Here is a 12871-nt window from a genome sequence, read left to right as displayed (position 1 = left end):
TTGAATAACATCGGGGAGAGGCTACAACCCTGTCTCACTCCTTTCCCAACCACTGCTTCCCTTTCATGCCCCTCGACTCTTATAACTGCCATTTGGTTTCTGTACAGATTGTAAATAGCCTTTCGCTCCCTGTATTTTACCCCTGCCACCTTCAGAATTTGAAAGAGAGTATTCCAGTTAACGTTGTCAAAAGCTTTCTCTAAGTCTACAAATGCTAGAAACGTAGGTTTGCCTTTTCTTAATCTTTCTTCTAAGATAAGTCGTAAGGTTAGTATTGCCTCACGTGTTCCAACATTTCTACGGAATCCAAACTGATCTTCCCCGAGGTCCGCTTCTACCAGTTTTTCCATTCGTCTGTAAAGAATTCGCGTTAGTATTTTGCAGCTGTGACTTATTAAACTGGTAGTTCGGTAATTTTCACATCTGTCAACACCTGCTTTCTTTGGGATTGGAATTATTATATTCTTCTTGAAGTCTGTGGGTATTTCGCCTGTCTCATACATCTTGCTCACCAGATGGTAGAGTTTTGTCATGACTGGCTCTCCCAAGGCCATCAGTAGTTCTAATGGAATGTTGTCTACTCCCGGGGCCTTGTTTCGACTCAGGTCTTTCAGTGCTCTGTCAAACTCTCCACGCAGTATCTTATCTCCCATTTCATCTTCATCTACATCCTCTTCCATTTCCATAATATTGTCCTCAAGTACATGGCCCTTGTATAAACCCTCTATATACTCCTTCCACCTTTCTGCCTTCCCTTCTTTGCTTAGAACTGGGTTGCCATCTGAGCTCTTGATATTCATACAAGTGGTTCTCTTCTCTCCAAAGGTCTCTTTAATTTTCCTGTAGGCTGTATCTATCTTACCCCTAGTGAGACAAGCCTCTACATCCTTACATTTGTCCTCTAGCCATCCCTGCTTAGCCATTTTGCACTTTCTGTCGATCTCATTTTTGAGACGTTTGTATTCCCTTTTGCCTGCTTCATTTACTGCATTTTTATATTTTCTCCTTTCATCAATTAAATTCAATATTTCTTCTGTTACCCAAGGATTTCTATTAGCCCTCGCCTTTTTACCTACTTGATCCTCTGCTGCCTTCACTACTTCATCCCTCAGAGCTACCCATTCTTCTTCTACTGTACTTCTTTCCCCCACTGCTGTCAATTGTTCCCTTATGCTCTCCCTGAAACTCTGTACAACCTCTGGTTTAGTCAGTTTATCCAGGTCCCATCCCCTTAAATTCCCACCTTTTTGCAATTTCTTCAGTTTCAATCTGCAGTTCATAACCAATAGATTGTGGTCAGAATCCACATCTGCCCCTGGAAATGTTTTACAATTTAAAACCTGGTTCCTAAATCTCTGTCTTACCATTATATAATCTATCTGATACCTTTTAGTATCTCCAGGATTCTTCCAGGTATACAACTTTCTTTTATGATTCTTGAACCAAGTGTTAGCTATGATTAAGTTATGCTCTGTGCAAAATTCTACAAGGCGGCTTCCTCTTTCATTTCTTCCCCCCAATCCATATTCACCTACTATGTTTCCTTCTCTCCCTTTTCCTACTGACGAATTCCAGTCACCCATGACTATTAAATTTTCGTCTCCCTTCACTACCTGAATAATTTCTTTTATCTCGTCATACATTTCATCAATTTCTTCATCATCTGCAGAGCTAGTTGGCATATAAACTTGTACTACTGTAGTAGGCATGGGCTTTGTGTCTATCTTGGCCACAATAATGCGTTCACTATGCTGTTTGTAATAGCTAACCCGCACTCCTATTTTTTTATTCATTATTAAACCTACTCCTGCATTACCCCTATTTGATTTTGTATTTATAACTCTGTAATCACCTGACCAAAAGTCTTGTTCCTCCTGCCACCGAACTTCACTAATTCCCACTATATCTAACTTTAACCTATCCATTTCCCTTTTTAAATTTTCTAACCTACCTGCCCGATTAAGGAATCTGACATTCCACGCTCCGATCCGTAGAATGCCAGTTTTCTTTCTCCTGATAACGACGTCCTCTTGAGTAGTCCCCGCCCGGAGATCCGAATGGGGGACTATTTTACCTCCGGAATATTTTACCCAAGAGGACGCCATCATCATTTAATCATACTGTAAAGCTGCATGTCCTCGGGAAAAATTACGGCCGTAGTTTCCCCTTGCTTTCAGCCGTTCGCAGTACCAGCACAGCAAGGCCGTTTTGGTTAATGTTACAAGGCCAGATCAGTCAATCATCCAGACTGTTGCCCCTGCAACTACTGAAAAGGCTGCTGCCCCTCTTCAGGATCCACATGTTTGTCTGGCCTCTCAACAGATACCCCCCGGTTGTGGTTGCACCTACGGTACGGCCATCTGTAGCGCTGAGGCACGCAAGCCTCCCCACCAACGGCAAGGTCCATGGTTCATGGGGGCATATATATAGGCATATACATATTAGGTGGGCATAAAAGCTCCTCTCTCTCCCAAAGGCATGTTAGCGTGGCATACAGGTAACTTGTAGGGTCAGCTGAAGCTAATGCTCACAGTGAGAGCCTCTCTGTATGAAACGGTTCTAATGGACCCTTTTCGAGTTTATTTCAGTCAGTCCTTAAAGGAATTGTTCAAAGGCTGTATCAGTTGCGACTGAGTAGGCGTTATTGGTAACCCATAAGTACTTGTCAACATGTCAGCCTAAACTGTTTTGCCAATAACTCATTTACGTGAGCATTGATTGAAATTAACGTAGTAGTTATACTGAAGCGCCAAAGAAACTGGTATAGGCATGCGTATTCAAATACAGAGATACGAGTATGTAAACAGGCAGAATACGGCAGTGCGGTCGGCAATGCCCATACGAGTAAGACGACAAATGTATGGCGCAGTTGATAGATGGGTTCCTGCTGCTGCAATGGCAGGTTATCTAGATTTAAGTGAGTTTTAACGTGGTGTTACAGTCGGCGCACGGGCGATGAGACACAGCATCTCCGAGGTAACGATGAACTGGGGATTTTCCCGTATTACCATTTCAGGAGTATACGGTCAATGTCAAGAATCTAATAAAACATAAAATCTCCGACATCGCTGCGGCCGGAAAAAAACCCTGCAAGAACGGTTCAAAAAATGGCTCTAAGCACTATGGGACTTAACACCTGAGGTCATCAGTCCCCTAGACTTAGAACTACTTAAACCTAACTAACCTAGGGACATCACACATCTATGCCCGAGGCAGGATTCGCACCTGCGACTGTAGCAGCAGCGCGGTTCCGGATTGAACCTCCTAGAACCACTTGGTCACAGCGGCCGGCTGCAAGAACGGGATCAACGTCTACTTTCCGCGCCCGGGTTCCCGGGTTCGATTCTCGGCGAGGTCAGGGATTTTCTCTGCCTCGTGATGACTGGGTGTTGTGTGATATCCTTAGGTTAGTTAGGTTTAAGTAGTTCTAAGTTCTAGGAGACTGATGACCATAGATGTTAAGTCCCATAGTGCTCAGAGCCATTTGAACCATTTGACTACTGAAGAGAGTCGTTCAACGTGACAGACGTGCAACCCTTCCGTAAATTGCTGCGGATTTCAATGCTGGGCCATCAACATCGTCGATATGGGCTTTCGGAACTGAAGTCCCACTCGTGTACCCTTGGTGACTGCACGACACACAGTTAAACGCCTCGCCTGAACCCGTCAAGACCGACATTGGACTGTTGATGACTGCAAACATGTTACCTGGACAGACGAGTCTCTTTCAAATTGTACTGAGTGGATGGACATGTATGGAGATAACTTCATGAATCCATGGACCCTGCATGTCAGCAGGGGACTGATCAATCTGGTGAAGGCTCTGTAACGGTGTGGGGCGTGTGCAGTTGGAGTGATATGGGATCCCTGATACGTCTAGATTCAACTCTGACAGGTAACACGTACGTAAGCATCCCGCCTGATCAGCTACATCCATTCATGTCCATTGTCCATTCCAACAGGCTTGGGTAATTCCACCAGAATTGCTACAGAGTGGCTCCAGGAACACTATTCTGAGTTTAAACAATTCCGGTGGCCACCAAACTCCCCAGACATGAACATTATTGAGCGTAAATGGAATGCCTTGCAACGTGCCGTTCAGAAGAGATCTCCACTCCTTTGTACTCTTATGGTTTTATGGACAGCCCTGCAGAATTCATAATGTCAGTTCCCTCCAGCACTACTCCAAACATTAGTTGAGTACATGCCACGTCGTCTTGCGCCACTTCTGTGTGCTCGGTGGCGTGGAGGGGGGGGGGGGGGAGGGGAGGGAGGACTTACGGGGGGGGGGCCTAGATGATATTACAGGTGTACCAGTTTCTTTGGCTCTTCAGTGTAAAAGCAATGTGCACGCTGATGGTCTCTGCCAATAAGTCTCTGAGTACTCAGTTCGCTTTGTACTGAGTTCACAGAAAGCATGGCATGCTGTTAAGTTCCTGTGGGACCAAACTGCTAAGGTCATTGGTCCCTAGGCTTACACACTACTTAACCCAAGTTAAATTAACTCACGTTAAGGACAACAAACACACACATGTCCGAGGGAGGTCTCGAACCTCCGACGAGGGGAACCGCGCGAACCGTTGCAAGGTGCTTGAGACCGCGTGGCTACACCGCGCGGCCATAGAAAGCAGTCTCAACGCAATTCACTCCAATCTCTCCGGCATTACACATGTAAATTTAATGAAAGATGATTTCATCACAGAAGTATAATAAGATAAACACCACGATGAACACAAATGAAATGTGCTTTACACTTTCTTAAGATTTTAAGATGTCGAAATGTTGTTTACATGAATATTTTGTCTTCTGCTAGGGATGGTGTCATCATACAATACGAAACAACGTGAAGAAATGGCACAGACTGGAACGAAACAGAAGGAAGTTGAGAAAGACCTTCTAACTGCGTTAGTGAAGCCGCCGGATGAGAAACAGAAACAAGAGAAGCTAGGTCTGGGCGATGTGGTCGAGCTGACGCCGATAGAGAAGCTGATGGAGGCGGCGGGCACCCGAGGGCGCTTCCAGCGGCGCTTCAACTGGACCTTCAACCTACTGGTCGTCATCTTCGCCGGCATGCCCTACGTCAACATCGTCATTGCACTCACCGTGCCCGACCACTGGTGCCATGTGCCTGGCAGGGAGGCCACCAATTACACGGAAGATCAGTGGAAGGCCTTGCACATACCCAGGTAAGCGCTGAACGCGTGGGCAAAATATCTAACTCGCACGCTTCTTCATTTTTAAGTTCGGTAAGTATTCAAAACGTCAATGTGACTTTCGTTTATGAAGGTTAATTCTACAATTTTCAGAATGAGCTTTTAATCAACATTGGACTGCTATAAAACAATGAGAGAGGCCTGGACGTAATCCAGACCTGTAATACAACCAGTTAGTGAGCGGACTTTTCGAAGAGGACTGCAAACATCGAACATTTGGAGTGGTGTGCCTTGCAAAGTGTCATAGGCCACAGCTACAAGTGAACGTACACGACTTCATTGGACCAAACAACACAGAAAATAGACAGTAGCTGACTGGAGACATGTAATCTGGTGTGCCGAGTCGCGATCTCATCTCTTTTCAAGTGGTGCAAGTGTAGTTTTTAGTTGTGACATAAGACTGTTCTGTCGTGTTTTAAGGTAAGAAGGTTATAGTTTGACGTCCCGCTGACAGTGAAGTCATTAAAGACTACGATGGTACCGGGCACTACGCACAGAAGATTGAATAGTCTGGCTCGAGCCCCCACGTACTATGGCACGAATATCTATATATTTGTTACACTCAACACTCAGTTTAATTGAGCGGCTCAGAAATGTGGCTGGTCTCAATGTTTGGCCACGTTTTTCGTCATAGGGTGCCAGCTCACACCTGTAACTCAATTTTCAAGCTGAAATAAACTATATATATATATATATATATATATATATATATATATATATATATATATATATATATATATATATACAGGGTTATTACAAATGATTGAAGCGATTCCACAGCTCTACAATAACTTTATTATTTGAGATATTTTCACAATGCTTTGCACACACACATACAAAAACTCAAAAAGTTTTTTTAGGCATTCACAAATGTTCGATATGTGCCCCTTTAGTGATTCGGCAGACATCAAGCCGATAATCAAGTTCCTCCCACACTCGGCGCAGCATGTCCCCATCAATGAGTTCGAAAGCATCGTTGATGCGAGCTCGCAGTTCTGGCACGTTTCTTGGTAGAGGAGGTTTAAACACTGAATCTTTCACATAACCCCACAGAAAGAAATTGCAAGGGGTTAAGTCCCTGCTTACTTTATTCGTCGACTTCCGCGGGCTACCCGTGAAACTTGCCCGCACGCGTTTAACCGTTTCTTCGCTCACTGCAGGCCGACCCGTTGATTTCCCCTTACAGAGGCATCCAGAAGCTTTAAACTGTGCATACCATCGCCGAATGGAGTTAGCAGTTGGTGGATCTTTGTTGAACTTCGTCCTGAAGTGTCATTGCACTGTTATGACTGACTGATGTGAGTGCATTTCAAGCACGACATACGCTTTCTCGGCTCCTGTCGCCATTTTGTCTCACTGCGCTCTCGAGCGCTCTGGCGGCAGAAACCTGAAGTGCAGCTTCAGCCGAACAAAACTTTATGAGTTTTTCTACGTATCTGTATTGTGTCGTGACCATACGTCAATGAATGAAGCTACAGTAAATTTATGAAATCGCTTCAATCATTTGTAATAGCCCTGTATATATATATATATATATATATATATATATATATATATATATATATATATATATATAAACAATGCAGGCAGGTACTGCAGTGAAATTTAAAACTATTGGGTCAATCACGTTGATTTATAATTTGAACAAGAAGTTTATTTCTATTTTTCCATGAATAGTCTTCAGTATATTGACTAAACACATAAAATGCAGACTGAGGTGCTTTTACGTAAGGGCGGCCGTTAATGACTCATTCTACAACACTGCATTATTAAATTCAAAATTCGCGATCACGGCACTCGACAGTCTGTTCACAGTTCACAAAATACGCTGGTGTCTGCTGTCCTAAACCACTATATTGCGCTCAGCTTGATCGTTTTCGAACGTCGCTACATACATACTTGTCCCCGTTCGTGGCTACCAGCCCAATACTACCCCAAAATGGGCGGCATGTTCGGCTTAAGAGCTGTCCTCAAAGATGGTCGCCCTATGCACCCTCGAAACGACTGCCTAACTCAAAACAATGTTTGACAAAAAAAAATTACGAATATTCAATAACTAAACACAAAAACACATGTGATACATTGAAAAATATGGTAATTTTCAGGACAATAACAATCTAAAGTCCAATTTTTTGTGTCTGCCACCATTTTTTTCACACATAATGTTCTTGTGGCGTGATTTTGCTTTTCCCAGATTTTTGATACTAAACATAAATAAACAAATAAAAATACATACTTAATTGCTCATCTACCTCTTTGAACTTTAGAATGCTGCCGCTAATTTCGTCTCTTTAAATTTATTTATTACCAGTTTCTCTCAGCTGAATCCCCTATTCCGACCTCTCATTCAAAAACGGTTCATAGTCTGCTAAATCGGCTATGACTGCTCAATGCAGCTCTACTAGCCGTATCCGTAAACACTTGTTCATATTAATCGGTCAGTGCATTGCCGAGATAGTAGTTTTTGAACTTTCATAAATTTACAATTTTTAAGACAACAATAACTTTTAAACTATTATATATTTTTGTTGAAACGTCCCCTCAGAAAAATTATTAAATTACTGTGCTGATAAACCTCTTACGTTATTTGATTTTCAAACAACTGAGCAAAACTGAACGTACTCAGACATTTCTCTCTTTACTTATTCTGATCATCACTAAACTGACACACAATATATTTTTAGCGCAACGCAATTTGACTTTCAATAATCCCTACAAAAGAATGGCCATGACTAACAATAACCTATACCATTCATGAATCACTTACCTCACAAAAATCTTCGTTACTCAAACTACTGCAATACAGCATGCGCCAATACTGCCAGCTGAATAAAAGATTCTAGCTACTGAAGACACTAACTACCAATAGGCATAGTTAGCAAATGAAAGATTTTGATAGAGAATAAACACTGTATTTACCTTAATAATGTTCAAAAGTCATTATATATATATATATATATATATATATATATATATATATATATATATATATATATATATATCCAATCTTACAAATTTACTCTTTCTGAAGGACACACGTCCAGATCGTCCGCTCTCAAAATTCTGCCATCTCTATCCCCACATCCACCACTGCTGGCGGCTCACCTCCAACTGCGCAACGCTACGCGCTGTTCACATCCAACTGCCCAACACTACAATAGCGAATATTCCAACAATGCCAACCAGCCACAGACTGGACACAGCACAGCCAGTGATTTTAATACAGAGCGCTACGTGGCATTACCAGCATAAAAACCTAAACAGCCTACTTACTTTGTGACGCATCCAGATAACTTAGCATTACATAACTTTCTGTCCATGAGTGCCAACCCGCACTTTCGTGTCACTCTTAGTTTTGTTTTTATCAATTTTTCTCTGGAATATAAATTCCTCAAAGAGCGCAAACACTACCATACGCTCCCCTGCCTAGCTCGCGGTCAGGTTTTTTCAAGGCTGCGTAAACGCTAGCCACTCGCCATGGCCCCGTAGCAACCGCCAGCCACGTGCTCTGCGGCGGGAAATAGCCTCTCTAATCCACCCCCCCCCCCCCCCCCCACTGCTTGTATGCTCACAAGACGAAGCAGAAGCTCAGATTAGAAAAGGATGGGAAAGGAAATCGGTTGTGCCAGTTTCAAAAGAACCATCCCGGTACTGGCCTGGAGTGATTTCCGGAAATCACAGAAAACTTAAATCTGGATGGCCGGATAGGTATTTTGGACGGTCGTCCTCCCGAATGCGAGTCTACTGTCCTAACCATTGCACTGTGACGTTTTTGGGCACACTCATTCAGGTTCCCGTGAACACAGGGATGCGTATTTCAAAATTCTCGGTCACCCAAGTGTTGCCCTTCCTTCTTCATCTTCGTGATGCGCATGCTAAAGCTGTCGTCACACGGACCGAGCATTCCAACATCAAAGTTGAGCGTGCCGAGTTTCTGACATCATAGTGTGGAAAGAGCAAGCTGGCGAGGTTTTCGAACGTGCATAGAAATATCAAGCATGATTATACTCTGAACACGTGTTCGAACGTAGACCAGTGAGACGGAAGAACGCCACCTTCATCACTTGCAGGCTACCTCTTTTCAGTACGTAGTCGTGAGAAGCCATATTGGCCTCAGCTGAAGGCCATATTTGGTGTGATTTATATATTATAAATTACGTTCTACAAATATATGCCGCTTCAACGTACCAGAAAATTGAGGGTCTGTCGAAAACTTGTCGTTAGTGGTACGATTTGTTGTAATAAAATGACGGGAAACATCACATTGCTGGTTAAAGAATTTGCGAGTTGTAACTTGCACGTTATGAAAGTATGCCGTTTGAAGACAACAGCACTTGGAGATCCTTAAATAGGCGTTTTTCTTGGTACAATTTGTTATAAGTAAATGTCAATTAATAACATATCTGCAGCTGAAGTCATCAGGAGATGGTAACATACAAGGCATGGTCATATGTGATCAAAAGTATCTGAACACCCCCCAAAAACATACGTTTTTCATATTATGTGCATTGTGCTGCCAACTACCGCCAGGTACTCCATATCATCGACCTCAGGAGTCATTAGACATCGTGAGAGAGCAGAATGGGGCCCTCCGCGGAACTCATGTACTTCTAAAGAGGTCAGGCGATTGGGTGTCACTTATGTCATACGTCTGTACGCGAGATTTCCACACCCCCAAACATCCCTAGGCTCACTGTATCCGATGTGATAGTGAAGTGGAAACGTGAAGGGACACGTACAGCACAAAGGTGTACAGGCCGACCTCGTCTGTGTACTGACAGAGACCGCCGACAGTTTAAGAGGATCGTAATGTGTAATAGGCAGACATCTATCGAGACCATCCAAACTCCATCAGGATCCACTGCAAATACTATGACAGTTAGGCGGGAGGTGAGAAAACTTGGATTTCATGGTCGAGCGGCTGCTCATAATCCACACGTTACGCTGGTAAAAGCCAAACGACGCCTCGCTTGATGTAAGGAGCGAAAACATTGGACGGTTGAACAGTGGAAAAACGTTATGTGGAGTGACGAATCACGGTACACAATGTGGCGATCCGATGGCAGGGTGTGGGTATGGTGAATGCCCGGTGAACGTCATCTGCCTGCGTGTGTAGTGCCAACAATAAAATTCGGAGGCGATGGTGTTATGGTGTGGTCGTGTTTTTCATGGAGGGCACTATCACAGCACACTGTTGAAGAGCAATTCGGGGATGGCGCCTGCATCTTTCAACACGATCGAGCACCTGTTCATAATGCACGGTCTGTGGCGGAGTGGTTACACGACAATAACATCCCCGTAATGGACTGACCTCCATAGAGTCTTGACCTGAATGCTGTAGAACACCTTTGGGATTCTTTGGAACGAAGACTTCGTGCCAAGCCTCACCGACCGACATCGATACCTCTTCTCAGTGCAGCGGTCTGTGAAGAAAGGGCTGCCATTCCCAAATAAACCTTCGAGCACCTGATTGAACGTATGCCTACGAGAGTGGAAGCTGTCATCAAGGTTAAGGATGGGTCAACATCATATTGAATTCCAACATTACCGATGGAGGGCGCCACGAACTTGTAAGACATTTTCAGCCAGGTGTCCGGATACTTTTGATCCCATAGACAATATGTTACAGAAGTTCAACGTAGTGTAATGAATAGACACAGAATTATAGTGTGCTGCGTGATGTGTAGGTACTTCAGGCCTCACTACACCCAAATAAGTTCTGATACTTTCTTATTGATTTGACCGAAGGATATTCTACAACAATCAATATTCTATAACAATACGAGCGTACTCTCTGTGAGGAGTAAGTTTGTTTAACTGGTTGTATCTACAATAGAGCTTCCACTACTTGCAGTAAGATATTTTGCTGTTTCTTGTTTCAAATCATGTGTTTCATATGTTCTAATGATTCTGCTACTTGATATTAACAGTGATAAAATAAGAATGATCTTAGTATTTTACAGAAAAATGAAAATGTTGAAATAATTTTTCCATTATGTGGAACATTATTCTAGGTTTGTACCGCACTATTTGCAAGGAAATATTAATAACCAAACATTCTTACTGACTGGACATGTAACTCTTCTTTTTGCATTATAACACGTTTATGGATATTGAACTTACTATTTACGTATTCTGCAGACAGAACAACATGACTGGCATATGGACAAGGGAGATTGGTTGGTTGGTTGATTTGTGGGAGGGGACCAAACAGTTTCTAGCCAGATACAGCCGACATCTGCCGCTGGAGAGCGCTGCAGTCACAAATCACCCAGGTACACAGGCAAATGACAGTGCTGTATCTCGTGTGGTTGGTTTTAGCATCTCGATCCACGTCGATTCAGTTGCCTCGTCCTGAGTGAGGCAGCTTAAAGAATATCAGCTAGTTTACTATTGTCCATTTTGAGAACTCCTGTTTAGCGTACAGTGTAGTTCATACGCATACTGCTGCTAGAGTGCGCTGCAGTCGCGTATACCACGTTGAAGGGCACGTAACGTACGCACAAGTCCAATCATTTCTGAACGTCCAGCAGCATATCCGAGATCAAGTCAGCGCGTTGCACTTTGAATGCCACGGCCTGTGAGATTACGGCTTAAGGATACTCCAGTCTTCCAAGCTCACAGCTACCATGTTAAAAAGATGGCTCTCTTCCATTCCTGGTATGAAGAACACTCAGGCACCCTATCACATCTCGATTACACAACTAAATCACCCAGTCTTAATCCCACAGGAAGTATCTGGGACTGTTTGGAACTGCAGATAGAATATAGCAGTCAACCTTGTAGTAGTCTGGTAGCTCTATGTGGTCTAATCATCAATGAACACTTTGAAATGGATGTGGAATACCCGATGAAACTTGTGGAGTCTCTTCTTCTTCGTGGATGGACTGATGGGATCCGGGTGGACTGGTGGGATCCGAATTTGAAGACGAAGAACCAGTTATTTAAAATTTGCTGACGACAGCACATTGTTTACAGAATCGCAAGAGGAAATGAAAGAACTAATGGATGTAGTTACGAGAGAAAGTGAGAAACCTGGATTGTCAGTTAATGGGTAAAAGATCACGATCATGATAACTGACAGAGGTGAGTCATTACCAGCTACCAGCGTACTGGCAGAAGTTGAAGAAGTCGATCACTTTGTCTATCTGGACTAATGGTTCAGAAAGACGGTTGCTCTACACAGCAAATACGACACAGAATGTTTCTGGGTAGGGATGCTGCATCGAAATTGACGGCGATTTGGAAAGAGCGAACCCTAACCACCACATACCAAATTGAGAATGCTGAAATCTCTGGTGTTTCCAGTTTTCCTTTATGTTGCTGATCCATGGAGAATAAGTGAATGGGACCGGAAGAGAACTGCTGATTTTGAGATGTGGACATACCTGAGCTTGCTGAGAATATCATGGCTGAACAAAAGGACCAACAAATCAATTGCTCAAGAACTCATGGCGGAGAAGAGACTGTCCAGTATTTGTATCCAGTGAATCGTGCAGTTCTTTGGTCACATAGCTCGACGACAGAGATAACATGGGACAGATAACCATCCAAGGCAAAATCGAAGGTAAGAGACTGCAGGCAAGGCGATCAAGACGATGGAAGGTCCAGATGAAAGAGAAGACACATCGAGAAAGAGGTGAGCACCTGAGGTATAA

At 43.3% G+C, this 12871-nt stretch overlaps 1 protein-coding gene across 1 annotated transcript in view; it reads left to right on the top strand.

Moving 5' to 3' along the window:
• Window positions 1-12871, top strand: part of LOC126236072 (solute carrier family 22 member 7-like) — an 84923-nt gene that overhangs the window by 10982 nt on the left and 61070 nt on the right. The window contains exon 2 of the mRNA XM_049945130.1: window positions 4814-5186. Within this exon, the coding sequence (XP_049801087.1) occupies window positions 4816-5186 (371 nt within the window). The 5' untranslated portion in view covers window positions 4814-4815. The remainder of the gene's footprint in view (window positions 1-4813; window positions 5187-12871) is intronic.

This window comes from Schistocerca nitens, chromosome 1 (genome assembly GCF_023898315.1).
Source record: "Schistocerca nitens isolate TAMUIC-IGC-003100 chromosome 1, iqSchNite1.1, whole genome shotgun sequence".
Taxonomy (NCBI): domain Eukaryota; kingdom Metazoa; phylum Arthropoda; class Insecta; order Orthoptera; family Acrididae; genus Schistocerca; species Schistocerca nitens.
The sequence above is the reverse complement of the archived record's forward strand: the minus strand, read 5'-3'. Positions and strand labels throughout refer to the sequence as shown.